Raw genomic sequence first — 22172 nt, 5'->3', positions numbered from 1 at the left:
TACATGATTAAATGTGAACGTAAATGTAGAAATATATTAAAGATTTATAATAATGTGTGTTCTGTTTTATTCTCAACATTTATCTATTTCCATATTTATTTATCATTTATTTATTATTTTATTGATTTATTCCTGTATTTATTTCCACAGTTATTTTTTTCCTGTATTTATTTCCTAATTTATTTATTCGTCTATTTATTTATTTCTGTATTTATTATTTATTTATTTGTATCTTTATTTTATTTTTATTAAATAACTTTTATTTTGAATAAGCTTATATTCAAAATCTAAACAGTAACTAGTAACTAAAAGCTGTAGTGGAGTAAAAAGTAGTTGAAGTATAAACATAAAATGGAAAGTAAAAAGTAAAGTACCATTACCTCAAAACTGTACTTAAGTACATTACTTGTGTAATTACTTACTTTACACCACTGCCCATGAAAAACAAATAAGACAATAACGAATAAACAAAAATGCACTAAGTAAAAAACAAAATGTGCTTTATTGTGGTGTGAATGACTTCAGTCCCCCTTGAGTCTCTTCTGCTGCTGCTGCATGCTGAAACTTGTTATTCATTGACTTACTGCAGCTTGATTCACTCAGCATGAGGTCATCCATATGGCCCCCTGTCTGCCTTGGATTTGGATTGACCTGCATCAAGTAAAACATCAACACCGGAACTGGAGCGATTTCTGCCTTCAGAACAAGAGCGGACCTTTTCAAGATTCAAGGCTTTTATTGTCATTCGTACAGCCACAGTGTAGTTATGTCGATGGAAATCTTAGGTCAGAGGTCCCAGGCTCTTCCAACAGTGCAACACAATAAAACAGATAAAATAGTGCAAGTAAATACAATAAAATAGAATAGAAGTAGTGCCATAAGAGTCTATATACATAATTTGTAAGTTGCAAACAGATGAATGTTACGGATGTTCTTAGTTCAGGTGTTTAACAGTCTTATGGTCTGTGGAATAAAACTGTCACTGAGTCTGGTGTATAATATGCAGTTCTGCTCTCATTCGAAAACCCAGTGAACATCTGTTTTGCTTTTGTTTGTTTTTAGCAAGAAGACAGTACCCTCATGGTTATCAGAGTGATATGCCTACTAAAATAACATTACGAATACTGCTTGATTTAAGCTCTGCGTTGGATATAAAAAATAATCATAATCAGAAACAGGTTTATTACCAGGTAGGTTTACACATACGAAGAATTTGACTTGGTGTCGTGGTGCACACATAAAAGTAAAACAAGAATTAAAAACACAGGTTGAGAACTAGAAATATATTTAAAATAATAAAAGAGATAGTAAAATATAACAGTATTGTTCCAATCTAATTGTATGTTTTACAGTTGACTTAGCAAATACAGTTATTTGATAAAAACATAAGAACAACAAAGTAACAAAACAAATATGGCGTAATTTTAGAACTAGTTTGATTAATAAAAAATCATTTAATCGTTACGATATAAAATAAAATGTCTTCTTACATTAAGGTTGAACAATGTATGTATTGCTGGTGCACAAATAAGTCAATACTAGCAAGTGTATTTTGCTGCTGCAGTGCTAGCATTATTAAAATACTTTTATACTACTTCCATTTCGAAGAGAAACCGGAAGTGGGATGTGCCGGTGGCTCGAGCTTCATGCGGTTGAGTCTGGGAATTCATGCACAACTACTTTGAAGAGGAATGCAGCACTCGTAGCCAACCATACTGTAAGTATATTTTAATAGCCATGACTTCATATGTTATTCAGTTTAATATTCACATTGTTGTCAGTGTTATTCATTGCAGGTTTTCCTAAAGATTGTGACAAACAGCGAAAGCCGGTTTTATTCAGTATCTAAATAACCAGCTAAGCTAACCAGTTAGCTCTCTTCCGTCGCCGGGATTCACTTCAATTCTTCTTTTAAACGAGTTTTTATTCCTTAAGTTAATATATTTTGTCTGTCGGCATTAGTTTTATGTTGTGTTGTTACCTCGAAGCTTGACATATTTTGTTGTTTTGACCACTGAAAAAATGTCTCTGCTTGTAACGGACGTTAAACTGTCTTAAATCTATCATCGTGAACTACAACCAGAATTGTATTTCACTGCCTATTTCATATACTACAAACAAGTTGAATTAATAAAAAACTAAAAACGCCAGACGCTTTACATTGTGTCTGAATAGAAGTAATTGAGTCTAGGAGGAGGTGATGTAGTAGGACTGGTATGCAGAGGTCTGACATCAGCCAAAAACTCTCTGAAAACTGGAGCTGAGTTTCCTCGGGCCAAATAAGGAAGACAAGAGCTCAGATACTTTATCATGCAGGTGGAACATATTAATGTGGCCTGATAAATACTCATATCACAGTTTAGATCTACTAACACGGCGTTGTTTTGGTCGCTGTCACTGTCAATCATAATTAATTAATTAATTAATTAATTGTGCTTTATTGGCATGTAACAGGGACAACATTGCCAAAGCATCAAGTAATTTAGAGATTCAATATAAAGGTACATTTATCGTGCCCTTGCTTTTTTAAAAGACTATTCTTTCTATACAATGCATATGACTAAATAGTGAAACATGACCATTGTAGTTTCACAAAGTTCATGGTGTTATAAATGGCTTGTTTTGTTTGTCCAAAACTCAAACATATGGTTTATGTCTCCATTTTCTTCTGCAGTGAATCTTAAGGAATCATCATTCCAGTCAGCACATAATGGCTGGCTTCAGACAAGAGGATGTGGAGGTGTTTTATGAGATGGAAGAGGAACTGGGCAGGTATGTTTATTTTTTCTTCTCCTACTAAATGTTTTGTGACACCAATGTGTATGAAAACATGTTGTCAGTGTGACAACTGTAGTCAAGAAACGATGACTCTAACATCTATTAAAACCTGTCAGTCAAGCAAAAGGCACATACATGATGCTTTAGGATCTTTTATATGCCACATTTGAAGGACACCAGGTATTTATGAAGTGAATCAAAATGCTTACCTGGTTTCATCGAAACACTGTGTACTTAGTTTTTTAAATCAAGTATCCGATACCATCAACAGTTCCCTTTTTATAAAGATGTGTTTTATTACCAGTGCTTATAGTTTGTAATAAATCAATAAATAAATGCATCTCACACAGTTGCTTGAGTTGTGTTTGAGATGCATTTTGATGCCAGATACGTGCGTGCGTGCGTGCGTGCGTGTGTATTCTCTGCCCAGTCATGCTTTATGGAATAATTTGTTCCCATCTGCACATTAGTGAGTTCTTGTCAGTAACTTTATTCAGAAATTCTATAAAACAAAACTGTATTAAATACATTTGTATATTGATTATGGTAAATAACTATTGTTTTAGCATCAAACATCAGTTTTAAAGTGTATCCACATAATGCTTACAATACCAACATTCATTTGTATTCAATATGAAATCATGACTTAGTCGAGTGTTTCCAAACCTAAGGGTCAGGATTTCCAAATTGGCCCACATGATAAATCTCATAGGTCACAAGTTCCCTGCAAACATTTCCTCTTTACTAAGACAATTATTCCACAAACTAATGTCCTTGACATTTTCTAAAACAAATGGAATCCGTTTTCCAGTGCAATAAAAATAATACTTGTTTCATATGTAAAAGCCTTGTTTTAAACCAGTTTCCATTCTGACTCTCTTGGCCTGAAACTTGGCTTTTGATGAGTGGAGTGACAGAATATTTTGTTACAGCAATGAGTTTTAATTATTCATATTTTTATATATTGGATACTTTCACCCTTTCCAGCTGCTTTTCAAAACCCCTCTCTTTAAAAGGATCCGAAGAAGAAATGTCTTTGTGGTTGACCTAGAACCCTACATTGACGTCATAGTCTCTGCTCAAGGAACATAAGTAGAAGTTGCTTCATTTAAAGTGCGGACAAACCAAATTGTTATTATTTCCCAAAGTTATGTGTTGATATATTGCCTGTACTCTGACCAGCAGCAAATCATTTAAGCCAGAAGAAACCCAAAGTGGCATGGAAGGTCTGCGTTATCTTTGTTTTTAACGCTTGTTTCCTCTCCTCCCTGCAGTGGACAGTTTGCCATCGTTCGTAAGTGTAAGGAGAAGACCACGAGTATTGAATACGCAGCCAAATTCATCAAGAAACGGCGTCTGTCCTCCAGCCGGCGGGGGGTGAGCCGCGAGGAGATTGAGCGCGAAGTCAACATCTTGCGAGAAATCCAACACAGCAACATCATCACCCTGCACGACATCTTTGAAAACAAGACGGACGTGATCCTGATCCTGGAGCTGGTGTCCGGAGGAGAGCTGTTCGACTTCCTGGCTGAGAAGGAGTCTCTGACGGAGGAGGAGGCCACTCAGTTCCTCAAGCAGATCCTGGACGGGGTTGAGTACCTTCACTCCAAACGCATCGCTCACTTCGACCTCAAGGTCAGTCTTCTGTGTGGCTAGGGAGGTGTTAGTGAGACTCTGGTCCAGCAGGCGGAGTTTACATGTTAGTGAGGATTCCTGTTGAGGTGTAAGAAGACGTTTATGCTGTACTGGAAATCTCCCTGATGTGTGCAGAGATTTCTCCTTTTGAGAGACTGGAGAGGGCCCTGTGAGCCCTCGCTGCATGGTGATACTAATAATATAAAGAGGTTTTAGGTTTTTACATTAGCCTATTAAGTTCATGACACGTATCTGTTTATCGAAATGACATATTTAGACAACGTTTTGTTTCATGGAAAGAATAATCGATTGGTTTGAAAATGACACTACATCTTTGCCTTTTTTTTACTTATTTATGAAAACACGATTTTGCCTCGTACATCCTGCCTCCCAAAGATAAACGGATGGAAAGCGTACGGCTTCAATATAACGTATTGGGTTTCTAGATAACATTTTCAAAACTGTGTTCTGGAGAAGTTTTCTTTGAAAGTATAGCATACTACTATTAAGCACATTACTCTTTTTCTTTCCATGTTATACCAGCAATTAGTAAAGTGCAAACCCGCTAGTTGACGGATTGGTTCCTCAGGTATGTGACGTATAGAATCCTGGCTGTCTGACCTTGTTTTTGAGACTGTTACTTTAGTTCCAGGACAAACATGTAATGAAGTTGTTTTAATGGGAATGCACACTTAAACTTGGATGTTCTTCTTGTCACATTTTATTCCTTTCTTGGCTTTCGGTACGGGCTCTGCCTCAAAACGTTGTTCTCCCTCCAATGTTTATTTATTTTGTCTTTCAGCCTGAGAACATCATGCTGCTGGACAAGAACGTCCCAAACCCCCGGATCAAGCTGATTGATTTTGGGATTGCTCATCAGATTAAAGCAGGGAACGAGTTCAAGAACATTTTTGGGACACCGGAGTTTGTTGGTGAGTTCAAGTTACCCCTCTTTTTCATAAATAAAGTAAACATCTTCAAAGTGTTGTTCCTGTGTGTGCCCAGCTGGTTAAACCCTGTAAGTTGATGACAGTGCGTCTAAGATCTCCACATCTGGTTTGAATGAAAGCATTCCTCTGTGCTTACAGCTCCAGAAATAGTGAACTACGAGCCCCTTGGACTGGAGGCGGACATGTGGTAAGATGTCAACGTGTTGTTTTGGAAGCGGTATTTTGACCTGTGTGACCGTTTTCATTCATGCCTGCTTCTCCTCTTCTCTGCAGGAGCATCGGAGTGATCACATACATCCTGTGAGTTGTGTTTCACATCACCACTTGTTGTTGACTTTTGTTCAAAGTTCAATAGCTCGCTCCTCGGCCGTATCGTTTCATAAAGCGAATCCTTTTATCTGTGTTCCTGCAGACTGAGCGGGGCTTCGCCATTTCTTGGGGAGACAAAGCAGGAGACCCTGACTAACATCTCAGCCGTTAACTACGACTTTGATGAAGAATACTTCAGCAACACCAGCGAGCTCGCCAAGGACTTCATACGCCGTCTGCTCGTCAAAGATCCCAAGTAAGAACTTTTCAGATATTATGCTGAAAATCAAGCATCACATTTCTGTCAAAATATACCGTTTTAGTCGGGCTGTGCGATTATGGCAAAAATCATAATTACGATTATTTTGGTCAATAATTGATATCACGATTATTAAATATGATTATTCATTGACTTTGAAAATATCAATTTATTGGACTTTAAAATATAAATAATAATTTGAACAGTATATCTTTAACTGTTGATTACCCTGAACGTGTAATTCAACTGAAAAACCAATACAAAAATAAATGATACATTTAAATAAATAATATCAAAATAATAAATGCCAATAAACAAGATCAACAAATATTTTGGAGCGCACTTCAACAAGCTACTAAACATATATAAATATGATAAATACAAATAAATTAGATCAAATATGTTGCAGTGCACTGTCACAACCTAGCAAAGCAAAATAATTGTTTTTTTCGATTATGTTGTTTTTAAAATACGATGAATTGCACAGCCCTACGTTTTAGCTTGGTCGTTTGCTCACTGGTGGAATATTTTTGTTTTCAGGAAGAGAATGACGATTGATGACAGTCTCCAGCATCCCTGGATTAAGGTGTGTGGTTTATTAATAGTTCATATGGTGGTTATAACTTTTTTTCAATGTCAAAGCAATCTTGGCTTGTTTGATTGATTTGAACACATCGCGAAAATATTTTAGTGCGTTGTGTGTTCAGCTCAATGTTTTTTTTGATCTACAAAATGTTTTAAATAATTTCCCTTTTTCTAAATTGTACAAGCACTTGCATTATACTCAAAAAAAGTTGATGTATCGCAAATAATATTGTTATTTAGATCCTGAAAAGCTTTGTTGTCAAACTGCATTCCTTATTTTAAACCTCTACATATTTCCTTCTCCAGGTGATCAAGAGGCGAAATGTCCGCCAGGAGGAGCGAGACCACAAGACTGAGCGTCGCCGTCTGAAGACGACCCGTCTGAAGGAGTACACCATCAAGTCCCACTCCAGCATGCCGCCCAACAACACCTACGTCAACTTTGAGCGCTTCTCGCAGGTCCTGGAGGAGATCGCGGCCGCAGAGGAAGGCCTGAGGGACCTGGAGCAAAACCAGCGCTCGTGCCGGGAGGACGTGGCGGCGCTGCTGTCCATCTACGAGGAGAAGGAGGGCTGGTACAAGGAGGAGAACCAGAGCATCTCCACTGACCTGAGCCACATCCGGCAGGAGCTGCAGCGCACCACGGCCCAGAGGAAGAAGAGCCAGGAGGAGACGCGCCTCACCATGCAGGCCGCCAACATCCTCAAACGCAAGTACGGGCGTCTGGAGAACCGCTACGAGGCTCTGGCGGAGCAGGTGGCCTCCGAGGTGCGCTGGGTGGAGGAACTGGTGAAGTCCATCTCTGCAGAGAAGGACGCGCTCGGCAGCATGCCCTGAGCCCGACTGACAACACTGACTCTGGTTCTCCAGCTCCCTCCGGCCCCTCCTCTCTGCGGGTCGGGGCTCCTCATAAGCTGCTGCCATCGGGAGAACATTTTCAACCCTTTTTTTTTTTAAATGTCGCGCTCGACAAACCAGCAAGAAGCAGAAAGGCAATCTTTTGAACCCATTCCCCCCCGAAGAGGCTCATTCCTGTGTTTTATAAGTTAATTTATCATTTGAGAGATTTTACATACTGTTAATTGTTTTGAATTTGAAACTTTATTGGCTTTATTTTAGTTTTTGTAAATGTTCTTTGCCTGGTTTTGTTTTTAGAATCGTAGTTACTGTACGTCACAAGGTGCTGTAGATGTCCGCTCTCGCCTCAGGTTATTGGTCAATATGTGAGAAGGCTTCACAACTTAAAGCTAAAGCAGGTAAATAAATAGCCATCGTCGAGGGGCTTTTATTTAGACGCTTACATTTCCAATTCGGGTGCAGCTGAACGTCAGCTATAAAGGATGCAATAACTTGGCATAGAATGAAAAAGAAAAAAGATTTTGCGTTACACTTTTTTTTCTGTCTTTTATCTGTGATTTTCTAATGATTTTCAAGTTTCCTCCAAAGAGTCAACCTAGTTTGTTATAATTACAGGGGAGAAGAGACAATTTGGTGGTTGAGTTTATTATTACCTTTCACCTCCTGTATAGCACACTTTCAAAACCAAAGTGACAAGGTGCTTCACCACAAAAAACACCATACAACAATACAGATGCTAAGAGCAGACAACAAGAGATCCAACTAAATGAGAAATAACGTTTGAATACACAAAACAATCTGTGGGTGTGTTTTTCGAAGCTTTTGAACTGATCACACTTTCATAAGTACCAAATGACATGGTTCTTTCTAGGCCCTTCCTTAGTAATGTAATGAATTCACGTAAAAGTCAAGCATTATTGGGTTTCAAATGTACAAACTCATCTCTGCTGTGCCTGAAAACTGATAGACCGTATTGCCTCTGCATGCTCTCCTCTGTCATCGAGTAATTGATATATATATCACATCGCTCCATGTCTTAAACAACAGCCTGTGCTCAGCAGCTTGTAAACTGAACAGCGTGCATGGAAACTCTATACGTTTTCATTCTGTTTTCATCCTGACCATCTCTGCATTTTCGATACATTCCTCTGATAAGTTTCCCATCCAGGCAACACATTCCCCATGTATAGCGTAGAAAAGTGTATGATATATGCAGTAGTATTTTTCCAATAGAGAAATGTATACTTAATTGCACTTGAATGATTATAGCAATGTAAAAAAATCTATTTTAATCTGATTCTAATGTGTAAGAAAAAGCTGAAATGTCTGGGCTTGTTTAAAATAAACAAAAAAATAATTTATGTTTTGTTATTGTATGTGGCAACGCTTTGTATAGTGTATCTTTTATAAATATATGGACTTCTGTTTGTTATTTGTGCCTTGTATTGTCCCGTGGTGAAAAGTAACGACATTGGCATTTACTCAAGGACTGCACCAAAGTACAAATTACAAGTTACCGGTTCTCCTTTACTTGTAACTTCATACTTCTACACCTCCTTTTTAATTATAGCAATTATATTACTCATTTATATGTATAACGTGTTTTATAATTTGCTCAACATCGACTAGATAACACTGTAAAATGCTGCTTGCTTTCAGTACTTGTATACAGAAAAGACTACATGCAAGTCTTTGGCTCAGCAATATCTAAAAAGCCTCACAATTTCTGCACCTGGTCTCCTGTACTGGGGAAGATAAAAGGTAGGGTAGGTAATTCACTTCAGAAACACTTTTTGTTACATTCCTTGGAATGCTCTTAACATCCCGATAGCAATGAATATATTAGCTGCTTTGACAATAAATACATTTTTTTTTTAAAAATGCATCTGTGGAAGCCGTAGTACTGTGAAAAGCACGACCAATCATCTGAGCCGGCCCGGCTAAAATAACTGGATGGCCTACCTGCCTGTCAGCCTTCCATCTCGTGCACAAATTTATCTCGTGCCCTCATTGGTCATGTGCACGTTCGTGTGTGTTGGAGGAGGGGCTCTGTAAGGAAGTCTGAAGGAAGGGGCAGAATTTTTTCGGCTGCGTATTTTCAAATTCTAGCGCACTCGAGCTGGTTTCTCCATTCTTACCTACCCTACCTTTAACAACGGGTAGTAAATATATTATTATTATAATTATGTATTATTATATTATTTATATATATATACAGTCGCGGTGGTTCTCAACTGGTGGGTCGCGACCCAAAAGTGGGTCGCAGACCCGTTTCGAGTGGGTCGCAGATGTGTGAGTGAAAAAAAAAAAGTTTGAAAACAAAAATTCCTTTTTTCTTTTTTTTTTGGGAGAAAAAGTCAAACTTTTATTTTGAAGGCCCGATTTTCTAACGCTGTGCATGCAGTAGGCGTTGGACTGAAAGTACCTGAGACGATAAACGGTTTTGAAAACTTCTGTTACGTACTGATCATCTTCTCAATAAAACATTGCTGATGTTTTTTCAAGTCTTCTGGCCTTTGATCAGAATCAAGATTGTTGCCGGAAGTCCCCACATATTCTTTATACACCCATGGGTACAACTTCAGATAAAAATGAAAACATAATGAAATATGACCCCGGGTTTGATGATTGACAGGTCACAGAACAATGGGCTATCTACCCTTACCCACAATTTAAAGCATTTCACACAGACTATCTCCTCTTTGCTCTTCTCTCTGTGTGGAGCAGCAAGTTCAGCTGTCAGAACAAAGTGAAAAACAAACAATGGCATAAAATATTATGAATATGTCGTAATAGGCCTACATCTATTTATTTTATTTTCAGAGTGTACCAGAATGGGTAGTTTATATGTTAGTATTTCAAAAAATCTCCTGGGGGAGAATCCCCCCTAGACCCCCCTTCTGGGGTTGGGTTTTCAGCACGTGTGCCTTTTTATGTTATACAGTTCAGTTTTGATTCCATCATCCCATTAAACCTTATTTAAAAGCATTATTTTTGTTCTGTGAAGGGATATAAGGGATATATGCACTGTACTTCACTTTAATTAATAATGTATGCTGAAAAGCGTATATATTACTGCAGAATTAGTTGTTGAATAGATTTGAGTGGTTCAAAATTTCGGGTCGCGATCTATTGACTAAGGAAAAAGTGGGTCCCGAGGCCTGACCAGTTGAGAACCACTGGTCTATGGTAGTAACTGAATGAATGAGGCCCTCTGCTGGTGGTTCACCAAAATACAGGAGATTTATGAAAGCCTCTTTTGGTACTGTGGTCTCTCATTGAGCAACCAGAAAGTATCCATAAATCCATAAATATATATTCTGCTTTGTCTGTACATGTATAGTGATAGGCTCAAGTGTTTTTTAATATGTTATTTATTTATCTTCTGACCGTTATACCTATGGTCTGTTCAGCAGACCCAACATTTGATATATTACATTTGTAAAAAAGTATAGTTTACACTAACGGTAAACTATCACTCTTTATGAAACTCCATAAAAAAACACAAAACAATGCTTAATACATTAATGGTTTTATTTGTATATTAATTATGACAATAATACATCAATAATAAATAACCCTATCATCAGTTTGGCTCCAAACATTATTAGTTTGCTCATGATAAGTGTATAAAATGTAATCTGTTAGATAGTAAATCTGTTTTGTAAACTTTGACACTGTACAGCATTCTTAATAATAATAACTTACGGTAAAGTTGCTTCCTTGTTTTACAAATAGATTTGTAATGACCATTTTGAAACAAATGGATAACCAGGGATAATCACCTACAATCACTACTGTTGAAATGGAAGATGGAAAGAACTGCTCATCTCTGTGTGAGTATCAGCTGGTTCAGTGTGTGGACTTCTCTCAGGCGAGGAGTCCTTGGCAGTGGTCTCAGGAGAGTCTCCATACAGTCTGTTCTAACTGTCTCTGTGTTAGACTACAAAATGGAAAGAGCCTCCTTGTTGATGTGTGTTTATGTCCTCGTGATCAGAAAACATGTTTATGCCTCCTTTAGAGAGTTGATGTGTGCGCACAGTTTGAGTGCAGGTCCCAGTTTGAGGTTCATGGTGCTCAGCAGGTGCTCCTCAGTCAGCAGCAGCAGAGCCTGGCCATCGATCTCCTGAGAGCGAAACTCCTCGGCTACATCCTGACCCCCTGCAGGAAATAGAGGATACAGACTGAGTGTCTTTTGTTCATTTTGATGCATTTTGTTAGCAGATCTTTGAAGAATGACTTAGTTATTACTTATTTACTCAAAGCTAACTTCGCTGCTTTAAACAACTGGCGGCATTGATTCGCTGATTACGTGAAAACCACCATTGTAATGAATGTCCCACATTTTTGGATTTTCATCCCACTTATGTGGCTTTATTTTTATAACTAATGTGTGCTTTTCTTCTATTAATATGTTAGCTTATTCTGTATTATTGCAAACCTTTTTTATACCTGCTATGCCACTTTTGCTGTAACAATGTACATGTCCCCGCTGTGGGACTATAAAGGACTTCTGATTCTGGGAGTTGAATCACTCAATCAGAACCAATAATGTCAATGGCTACGTAGATTTTCACATACAAGGAATTTGTCTTGGTTTTTCGGTGTATAACACTGCATATAGTTATATAAAAATAATGTTAAATTCTGCTAAATAATAAAAAAAACGATTTATTCTACAGTAGGATCTCATCACATCAGCTGATGACAAATCAGGCTAGTGGCATAAATTAAAATACCTCACTTCCCACACCCTACTTCCAGCGCCCTCGCTCGGACAGTTTCACTTATATCTAAACATCAAATTTTATGCAAAAAAGGAATCAGTAAAGTGTCAGCAGCTGTCCAATAGAAGCATCATATTTCACTGTGAATTGTTTGAAATGTAACAGAAGAAGAAGTAGAAAAAAAAAGTACAAGTACCTTTTACATTTGTAAATAAGTTTAGTATATGCATGAACTTAGTTTCATTTCACCGCTGACACACAGGTGTACTGAAGTCTCACCTGGCAGGGAGTTGATGAAAGAAAACACTTGTTGGACGTTCCACTGAGACGCAGAGCCAACTTCTTCTTCTTCAGAGACACTGATGGTTTCTGTCGTCCTCTCCTCCCCTCTCTCATCCCCTCTCTCCTCCCCTCTATCCTCCCCTCTCTCAACCTCTCTCTCCTCCTCTCTCCCTTTCTCTCTCTCCCTCTCTCGCTGTCTCTCAGTCTGTTTTCTGAGCCTGGTTGTCATGGGAATGGGAGGCTCATCCTCATCCTCCTCCTCCTCCTCTTCCTCCTCTTCCTGCTCTTCCTCGTCTCTCAGAGAGCTTTGTCGGGTCTCTTCAAACGACCTACGAGCCTGTGGAGCAAAAAGACAAATCAGACAAACATCAACCAGGATTTAGCCTTAGCCATCTCAGATTTAGGTTCCTACTTGTGAAAACTGCAGCTCTTTACACATGTAAAGTAATGGTCTTTTCAACATGAAGGTTGACTTTAAAAGAGATAGATGCATTACAACATAGGCCAACTGAATCCATTCAACTAGAACATTTAATAAAATTGTCACAAGACAAAAACAAGACAAATGCCATGTTGTAGACACAAAGCATTTCCGATGGATGCTTTGGCTCTGTTTCTTTTAAACAGTATTATGTATGGTCTATTGTGAATACACTTGACCAGGAGTGTCCTTCCCCTCTCTGCAGCAGCCTGCCTCATGAGCAGTGACCCCAGCAGTGTGTGTGCAGTGTGTGCAGAGTGTGCAGAGTGTGCAGAGTGTGCAGTGTGTGCAGAGTGTGCAGTGTGTGCAGTGTGTGCAGTGTGTGCAGCGTGTGCAGCGTGTGCAGCGTGTGCAGCGTGTGCAGCGTGTGCAGCGTGTGCAGCGTGTGCAGCGTGTGCAGCGTGTGCAGTGCCAGTAGCTGACCTGTCTCAGGAAGTGTTCTCTGGAGGCTCCATTCACTCTGCTGCCGGGGGGGCGTCCCCTCCGGCCCGTGGGCCTGTGGCCCCAGCGCCCGACTCTCTGCACCGTGACACGCTTTGTGCAGCTCACACTGAACCTGAACACGGAGGTGTTAACAGATGTTAAATGTGATTTATACGGTTCACTGCAGACGGTCACATTTGTTTACTAATGGCACAGAGTTGAGTTTTAGACTGAGTCACTGAGCTGATGGTCTGCATCTGGACTCTTTGATGGCTGGATGAAGAGTATAGGAAACATGGGAGTGATTACACCCTTGAGAGTTCTTCTTATAGTCTAAATGTAACTCAATGGGCTCCAGATGTCAGAGGATGTGTCTCACCGCCACAGAGATAGACATCATCTTTAGTTTACTCGTCTCGTGTGGTAGACATTGCATTTTTTAGAGTCTTATTATATAAGGAAGGATGCTCTTTGGCAAAACCCTTGATGGTACAATTTGAGGTACTTTTCTTATCCATATTATGAAACCTTATTCTTCTACTCCACTACATCTCAGAGAAGTTGTACTTGTTACTCCACTACTTTTGTTTACAAGCTATAATTGATTACAATTTGTATCTTAGTTGTTGAGTGTTTGGGGCAATTTTATCAATTTAAATTAGTGCTGCACAATTAATCAATTTGATCAAAATCATTATATGAACTAGTGAAACATTTAATCACAGGAAACACAATATTTGATACATGCTAAATATGTGTTACATTTCAATTTAGCTTGAAGTATTGTGGAGCTATAGAGAAATCTCAGCCTACCAAGAGTATTTTACAGACTTAACAGAACATATATGTTTGGTACAGAAAAAAATCCTACTATGATCATTTGAATATATTATTTGATTTGAATGGGAATAATGCAAAACAAAATTTGAACTACCCTTACTGTTCCATAAGGCAGGTTTCCATTTGCAGTTCTGGTTTGGCATCGCTCTAGAGGAGCAGGCTGGTGCTCGATATAACATGTTCTTATTAATGAGAGTGTTGTTGGTGCGTCTCCATGTGAGAGTGATTTATTTACCTCCTGACACACGTCATGGAGCAGAAGCGCTTGGAGCGCAGGAAGGTGTGAGCGTGACCTCGACTGCCGCAGAACTCACACTGCAGCATGGCTGCCGCACTCCCCCCCCGCTCTGCAACTACACATGGCCAGCTGTTAGTCACACACACACACACTCACTCACATGTACACACACATGACCTCACCATCTGCTGCAGGGTCGTCCTCCTCCATCTCTGAGTCTGTTGAATCCGACTGGTCAGCGTCCAGCGGGCTGTCCTCAGCCGCCAAGTCCCCGTTAGTTTGTCTCTCCTGAGATTCAGGAAGGGAAGCCTGCTGCTCTGCCAACATCGAGGACGAGATCACCTGCGTCCAGAAAAGATAAATGACACACACTGACATGGCAGGACACCTGTGTAGAAACAGGTGCTAATTTGTAAGCATCTAAATGTTAAAATGTTACTATATTAACTACAAACTTAAACTTGAGGTTACTGTTGAAAGTACAATTGCTACAATATCTCAACAACATCTCTAGAGTATATCAAATGTAGAAATGTACCTGAGCCAAACATTTTAGACAAACAATCTCAAATATAATCTAATATCTAATTGTGCACTGCTTGTGATATTTTGATGCAATGTCGCCATACGCAATGACATTAATTGGTAGGTCATATGCTGATTCACCATTGTGGTACCTCATACTGGAATCGTCTTGAGACTCTTTAAATTTAAATCAAGCATCTTCAAGAATATTAATTGAATTACCCATGAACACAAGAACACATGCTGTCAATTATTCAAGATGATATGTCTAATTGTTTTAAGCATCCATCTCTAACAGATGTTTCGTGGTGATGCCACAGTGTTCATACCGGGAACGGCTCCAGGCCCTCTCTGATGACAAAGCCCTCTATGAGGTGTGTGAGGACGTGGGTTGTGTGTATCCTGTCGGGGCTCAGGGGCGCGCTGGTTGGGGAGGAGGGGGGCTGGCTGGGACCTCTGACCGCTGCTGGCAGGACTGGAGGAGGCAGAGGGGGAGACGGGGGAGGAGGGGTGCTGGTGGTGAGCTGTGAGGACTCTTCCACCACCGGTGACCTGATCATTGAGCGGCTGGGTGTGATGGAGGATGAACCCATCACTGCTGAACAACAACAGGGGTACAAGTTAACACACTGAGAGCAGGATTACCAGTTTAACCAGATTGATTACAGTTTATTTTCAGGAGACTCAGTTTTCTAAAGGAGGTTTAAGTAAGGCCGACCACTAAAACGTATTCCTCAGGGCCAAGATGTCTGTCAGTCAGGTTAGTTTTCAGTGGCAGGGAGATAATTTGAAGGCTTTTTGACATATTTTTTAAATATATGGAGGCTGTAATTTGCAAAACAATTTACATAATTCAATTATTATTTTCCTACAATGAGATTTGTATTTATTTTAGCTCCAAAACAGCTTAATGAAACAGATCCATGGTCAGATTTTTACATTTATTTAGGCTTTTACATAAGCTCTGGTTTTTCATGAAACATCCGCCTAATGAGGAGACTCTTTGGCCTTGGTTGGGTAACGTATATTTTCTATTCTATTCTTTACATATTTTACCTGCACCATTCTGCTTAAACGGCCCATTGAGAGGGGTCCTGTCTCGCTGAGCACCAGGAGAAGATTCACCTCTCCTCGCCTCTGAGCTCGATCCATTCACTTTGCACGTTTGTCCCGACTGAAATACAAATCACAACAAACCCATCACATACTGTGGACATGAAACACTTTCAAAACGTAACCGCAGCACACAGAAGCGACTCACCGATGGTGTTTCATTGTGTCTGACTCGATGCACTTTCAGATTGACAGCCACTGTTTGAGGGGGGGGGAGGTTCTGGTAGTTCATCTGGAGCAGAGCCTCCGCTACAGGCAGCTCCTGCTCCGTCAACAGCAGATGACCCGACTGGAGGGCCAGAGCCTGGAGCGAGTGCAGGGGTCGCCTCTGGAGGGAGGCCGGGGGGTTCTGGGGCAACCTGGGCAGGACCAGAGGAGGAGGGGGAGGTGGGGGCTGGTTCAGTGGGAAGGAAGTCCGACGGTGTGGAGCGGCCAGAAGAGGAGGAGGCTGAGGCTGGACGGTGGCTGCTGGGACTGAAGGTGCAACAGACTGAGAAGAGGAGGGGGCTTGAGGGTTGTGGTTGGTGTGTGAATGGGTGCAGGGAGCTGTGAGTCTTTTAATTGAAAGAGGAAGAAGGTTGGACTTGGTTTCTTGAGGCGCTACTCTGAGGGCGATGGGCTGGAGCTGCCGGTGTTGTGGAGCCCCTCCTGCAGTCTGATGGAGGACGAGCTGGTGGTGAGACCCCCGCTGGCCGGAGGGACAGGACAGCTGCTGTTTGATCAGAGCGTGCGTCTGCACCGGAGAGAAGGCTGCAAACAGAGTGTGGATTAGACTTAAGGGACCAAAAAACCAAAACAACGGTCTCTTCTTCAAAGTGGTCTCGAAAGCATAACCCAAACTAAGTGCGTCTCAGGAGTCCTATTGCACATATCTGATTTCTCTTACACCAGTTAGTACCTTTGAGTCATCCCTAAAGAGAGTAAAAGCGACACATAACTTTTGAAGATTATTGAGGCTGCAAGTGAAAAAATAATTACAAAATGCTCAAGAGAAACCCTACCTCTTTTCTCCTTGCTATTACCTCTATCGATCAACTATATCCGTTCGATAGAGAAAATTACTTGGACTTCAAAAGGAGAAAGAAAATAAATACTAGGGACAAGAGGGATCAGTATAATCATCTAGACTTTTAACAATTTCCTTTTTTTTAATCTTAATTGGTATGCATTAGGACCTGGTCCAACTTCTTTAAAAAAAAATTGACCTGAAGAGTTATGGCACATTGTGGGGGTTCATTTTCACAGCTGGGTTGCAAGTCTGAAACACACTTTCTAGTAAATGTTCCTTTACATTTCTATATCTGAATATGTCTTGTCACCTTGGGTTATGACGTGGGGTCCCGATGTTTCTGTGTTGGTGTCAGTCAGCTGGTGGTGTTTCAGCCCGCAGATCGACGTCTTGGATAAAGAGGTGTTTAGATTCAGGGCTTGTGATGGGGCGGATGGTTTTAAAATGACATTGTGAGCTGTGGCCAGCGCTCCGGGCAAGTGGGCACGCAGAGCCAGATTCTGCACCTGAAAATACACACAGAGAACGTCACTGTTAAAGTCTATAGAAAAGTCAACGTTTATTAATAGTTCTTCGAACGTTCATCACTTGACTTGTGTGATGAGCGGTTAAAAAAAATCAACGAGCATCCATATTATTCATCCATTGTCATCCGTTTAGTTAAAGAAAAACTGAGAAAATAGTCACTAGAAGCCATGTGATTGAAAGATTAGAAGCCATGTGATTGAAAATGGTTTGCCCTTCCACTTATACTGAACACCTGTTCACCTGTCCTTAATAAAGGGCCAAAACCACACCTACAAGTTACATCACTATAATTCATCGATGGTCAACATCGATAAAAACAATAATAAACATCAACACAGGAAAATCCATGACTATAGTTGCAAATGTTAATAAGTTTAATAAGCAAAAATGGATTCAACAACTTGATTATTAATCAAATAACTTCTCATTTTATACAGCTCATGATATGTAGCATCCTGCAGTCTATGGTATTTCAGTTGAGTGGTGTGTGTTATATTCTGATTCCTGACAGTGTGCACCTGGGAGGAGGGAGGTAAAGCGGAGCAGGAGGTAACAGCAGGGAGGTCTGATTGAACTGCAGCCACCGTGGCTGCTGGGGTTAGAATAAGCTGACAGGAGAAAAAGCAAAAAGCAGGGAGAGACAGGTGGCTCGGTGGTTAGAAACAAACAAATTGCATGTTGTGAGGAAACATAACAAAACACATTCGGTAAAAATAGAAATAGGGCAAACAAGTCGTGCAGTTTTAAAGTTCCAGTGCAATTTGCAAGTGTGCTTTAAAACGTTGAAAAAGTTTGTACCATCTGAGTGCGAAGGTACATCTGAGCTTGGTTACAGTTGGCCGGTCGGTTCCCCAGTAGCATGGCCTGCTGGGAAATGGTGGTCGCAGCACCGGTGGATGTTTGGGTTCGTCCAATCAGCTGGGCTGTCACTGGAGATGATGGCAGAGTAATCTGCATGAAAGAAAATGAATGTTGAAATCGACAGTTTTTTTGGAGTTGTGTGAAGTTGCTGGTCTACCGCTGCTTCAAGTTTGTTTTGAAATGGCTTGTTTACAAGATAATAGATTGAGGCAGTCAACAACTCCTGTGGTCTGCAGGGTAAAAAATTGTTTTTGTCAAAGGTTTTGGCAAAGAGAGCATAGATAACAGCCTCAGCTCTATGTTGGCAAAGAAGTCCGACAGCAAGTTAAAGCGAATACATTATTTTTAAATAAAGCGTACACTTAAACTTATATTGATCTCTTCAAGAGGCTAAAACACATTTCTGCTGCTTGTCGCTTCCATGCTTGAAACTCCTGTCTGTCTCTCCAGACTTTGAATAAGTACCTCATGCAACCCTGCTTCAAAACATCTAAAGTATTACTTGAATATGTCTGCTTAGGTCAAGTTGATGAGAGTCGTAACTCAAACACTTACTGAGTTTTGGGAAACACCCACAGGCTGATGGACCAAACTGCCACCGGATGAAGACGACGGCTGCCTCTGACATACTGAAGCCTGAAAGACATTGGAGAGACATCACACTCTCTGTTCTTCATGTTAAATTATTCTCCATGTTTGCACTAACACATGGCCAACACCACCCGACCTGCTGTATGGTGGCCAGGCTCTGCAGGTGGGGGCTGTGCTGCTGCAGCGCGGCGGTCTGCAGCATGAGGTGCTGCTGCTGCGCCGCGTACATCTGCTGCAGGTACTGAGCCGCCATGCTCTGAGGTCTGTGGATGGCCTGCTGGATCACCTGAGGGACACATCAAGCACGCAGTCAGTTAGTCTTTTTAATTGTGTTCCTGATGCTCTTTAATTAGCTGAGAATGGATACTTTGAAGTATTTGGAAAATGTCATTTTGAGAAAAATATTATTAAGTGCTGTTAGGATTGGAACATTCCTAGAATATTTAAGAGATGTTAAAATTTAGCAATACTTTCTTTTGATCAGCTATGTTAAAGACACCTTTTCAAAATAACATTACATAAATAACAAAACTAACATTTTTTTAAAAATGTAACAGAAGACTATCTATTTCCTACAATTTCTGTGTATACCATATTGGCTATAAAAGCAGAGCAGGGTCAACTATCAACTACCTTTTACCTAGATTCTTTGTAGGTCCTGGGTAATGTCTATAACCAGGTTATAGACATTATCCAGTACCTACAAGGAATCCAGGCAGGTTGTCCAGCTGGACAGCTGGACAACCTGCCTTTCAAGTCTAACGATGCTAAATGAGATCTGATGTACTGTCTATTATCTGGACTCCTCTCAAAGGAAACAAACCATGCACAGCTCCTGGATATTATCTATTACCTGGACTGCCTGCAAGCAAAGCCAAACAATGCTTAGATAGGTTCAAGGATTCGTCTATACCTGAACTCCACTTAAAATAGACAATAGATTAACTAGGTCCAAGCTACTGTCTATAACCTGGTCTCTCTGCAAATGAAACAAGCCATGCAGGCTCCAATCCCGTGTATTACCTCCTGGACTCCCTTTCAAATACAAACAATGAACCACTAAATCACAAGTAATGTCTGGATTACCTGTCAGTCAAGTCAATGTTTGCAGAAACCTGGGGAACTGTCTATAACCTGGATTCCTCTCACATGAAACAAACCATGCATAACTCCCAGGTACTGTCTATAATCTGGATTCCTCTCATGAAACTATGCCGGGGTCAAAGGAGTCTAATACCTGGACCGCCTGTCTGTCGGGAGAGATGATGCTGAGGGAATTAGACGGCGCCTGGGTGCACGTGGTGCTGCAGGAGCTAACTGTTGCCATGGTGATGGCTGCTGATGATGGGGTGGGGGTGCTGGTTGTCCTGTTAGTTTCTGTCTGCTTCTCTGCTGATCCCTGCCTGTCCATCTCCAGGTCAAACACAGATCCAGTGATGGGAAAACTCTGGGGATAAAACAGACAATAAGTAACAGCAGGAAGTTCAAATCAAACTTGACTTGAACCGGAGGATGGATCTGCAGCTGCTTCTGTTGTTTAACACTTTCCTTAACTGCATGTTTACAAGCTCAAATCAACTGTTGGTTAAAAATAATATTTGATTTCATTTTTTTATTCAGTAAAAAATTAACGTAAATAATAAATAGGAATCTTCCTTGAGTGCAGCTCTGAATCAGTTCCTGTTTGCTAATAAAACATTCACATGTAGCCTATATAAATAAATAAATTTGCTATGTAACATAAGCTACCCGACTCTAGCATTATTTGTATGTTTAGCTTATGTTCTTGGAAAAATGCATGTTCATAATCATGTTTTCATATTTGGTCACTTCAATATAGAGAGCATGAAACTGCCAATTATCTCTCTACAGGTTCAGACAGCACATCATAACATGAAGAAACACAGATGACTTCTTTGCATGTAAAAATAAAACATTATGCATTTGTAATGAAGATATGTGAAAGGGGGTAAATCATTGATGTTATTGATTTTTTTTAAAGGTTATGTTGTACCAATACCACATCTGTAAAGAGACAACGGTGCGGTGCCACAATGCTATAGATGTGTTCTATCTAATTTGATAAGCAAGCATTAAAAAAGTCAATCATTATTATATGTAGTAACATCAAACAGATAGCTTTTAAAAAGAGAGTGGTTTTAATGTAATAAGGCTACACACTGATGGTCTAAGCTTCTAGGCAGCTTGAATATTGATTGCTTTTTGCTGCAGAGCCGGCTCTGTCCAATTAAAAACCAGCTGGATATTTTCGATAACAAACCCTTAACGTCAACTATTTATCTTAAATGCACTGCCCATAATTTAAGAAATTCGGATTAAACATTCAACAATGAGATGCCCTCTCTGTCTGTATGTCTGTCTGTCTGTCTGTCTGCCTGTCTGCCTCTCGTCGCTCAGACGCTTCTTCGCTTTATGCAATCATTCACCTCTCGTCGGCGTTACCTGCCTGCTATTGAGAGACCATCAGGCCATCAGGAGCTAACAGGAGCCCGGCACATTGTCCCAGTCATGAAGCTTCTGATGCGGCAGTATTCTGTCTAAAATGGAGATAAAAAACATATCAGACGGTAGCAGGCAATAAAAAATCCCAGACACAGCACCGCTCGCTGTGCGGGAGGACCTTCCACAGCCGGAGCGCTCTGCATGAAGAGTCCCAGATGTTAGACAGGTTAAAGTGGCTTTTTATGCGTTTTGAATAGATTTATTTATTTATCATGATAATGTCTGGTGAAAACGTTGAATATTTGCACAAAAATAAAAGATTGGGATGCTGGGTTTTAGCTCACAACACTAAAATATGCGTCAAAATACTATTTCACAAACTGCTGATGCAGCCATAAAGTAACCCCAGGCTAATCTTCCATTTTGGTTGGTTTCTCTCATGGCATAGCATTTCGTTTTTCACTTTATTTATCTATTAAACGGGGACAACATAATTTGAAAGCTCTTTATGTTTTGTGTTTGCAGGACAAAAATAAATCTTGTGCTTGAAAACACTTAATGTCAGGAATTTCATGGAGTTGTTATATTATTGGATGATAATAAGGATGAATTACTGCTTTATAAAGAGCTAGGCCTTTCCATCTTTCTCTTATCTGATCTGATTTGCACTGATCTTGCAATATTGTATTATTTATGTTTTGTTAATTTGTCTAAACC

The 22172-nt window shown here is 40.1% G+C and overlaps 2 protein-coding genes across 6 annotated transcripts; one reads left to right on the top strand and one right to left on the bottom strand.

The window, feature by feature from the left end:
- The first annotated feature begins 1613 nt into the window (after positions 1–1613).
- Positions 1614–8798, top strand: dapk3 (death-associated protein kinase 3). The gene is made up of 9 exons (XM_079648930.1): positions 1614–1717; positions 2675–2772; positions 4053–4413; positions 5216–5345; positions 5502–5550; positions 5637–5663; positions 5776–5928; positions 6472–6517; positions 6823–8798. Exons 2-9 carry the CDS (start codon positions 2711–2713, stop codon positions 7351–7353), a joined length of 1359 nt encoding a protein of 452 aa, XP_079505056.1. The 5' UTR covers positions 1614–1717; positions 2675–2710; the 3' UTR covers positions 7354–8798.
- A 2091-nt stretch (positions 8799–10889) lies between these two features.
- On the bottom strand, positions 10890–21637 carry LOC307018200 (polyhomeotic homolog 3). 5 transcript variants are annotated; one of them, XM_079648338.1, is made up of 15 exons: positions 21440–21637; positions 20230–20439; positions 19129–19278; positions 18957–19037; positions 18339–18491; positions 18059–18148; positions 17323–17518; positions 16152–16753; positions 15947–16064; positions 15220–15488; positions 14548–14707; positions 14363–14480; positions 13288–13420; positions 12381–12720; positions 10890–11535 (listed from the first exon to the last, which is right to left on the bottom strand). In XM_079648338.1, exons 2-15 carry the CDS (start codon positions 20401–20403, stop codon positions 11381–11383), a joined length of 2739 nt encoding a protein of 912 aa, XP_079504464.1. In that variant the 5' UTR covers positions 20404–20439; positions 21440–21637; the 3' UTR covers positions 10890–11380. The 5 variants fall into 5 exon arrangements, with proteins under 5 accessions (XP_079504464.1, XP_079504465.1, XP_079504463.1 ...); XM_079648339.1 differs by having other exon boundaries at positions 21456–21637; XM_079648337.1 differs by having other exon boundaries at positions 21460–21637.
- Positions 21638–22172: the final 535 nt, after the last annotated feature.

The sequence above is a fragment of the Notothenia rossii genome (assembly GCF_949606895.1).
Source record: "Notothenia rossii genome assembly, chromosome: 9".
Classification (NCBI taxonomy): Eukaryota; Metazoa; Chordata; class Actinopteri; order Perciformes; family Nototheniidae; genus Notothenia; species Notothenia rossii.
This window is presented reverse-complemented; position numbering and strand designations above follow the sequence as displayed.

Bases quoted from the DNA above. Each gene is read 5' to 3' on its own strand.
- dapk3 (XM_079648930.1), top strand. From the start codon at position 2,711: ATGGCTGGCTTCAGACAAGAGGATGTGGAGGTGTTTTATGAGATGGAA. The intron at 5,346-5,501 runs GTGAGTTCAAGT...CTGTGCTTACAG, and splicing joins TGGGACACCGGAGTTTGTTG to CTCCAGAAATAGTGAACTAC. The intron at 5,551-5,636 runs GTAAGATGTCAA...TCTTCTCTGCAG, and splicing joins GGACTGGAGGCGGACATGTG to GAGCATCGGAGTGATCACAT.
- LOC307018200 (XM_079648338.1), bottom strand. From the start codon at position 20,403: ATGGACAGGCAGGGATCAGCAGAGAAGCAGACAGAAACTAACAGGACA. The intron at 19,279-20,229 runs GTATTAGACTCC...TGTGTCCCTCAG, and splicing joins CCGACAGACAGGCGGTCCAG to GTGATCCAGCAGGCCATCCA. The intron at 14,708-15,219 runs GTATGAACACTG...TTCTGGACGCAG, and splicing joins AGGGCCTGGAGCCGTTCCCG to GTGATCTCGTCCTCGATGTT.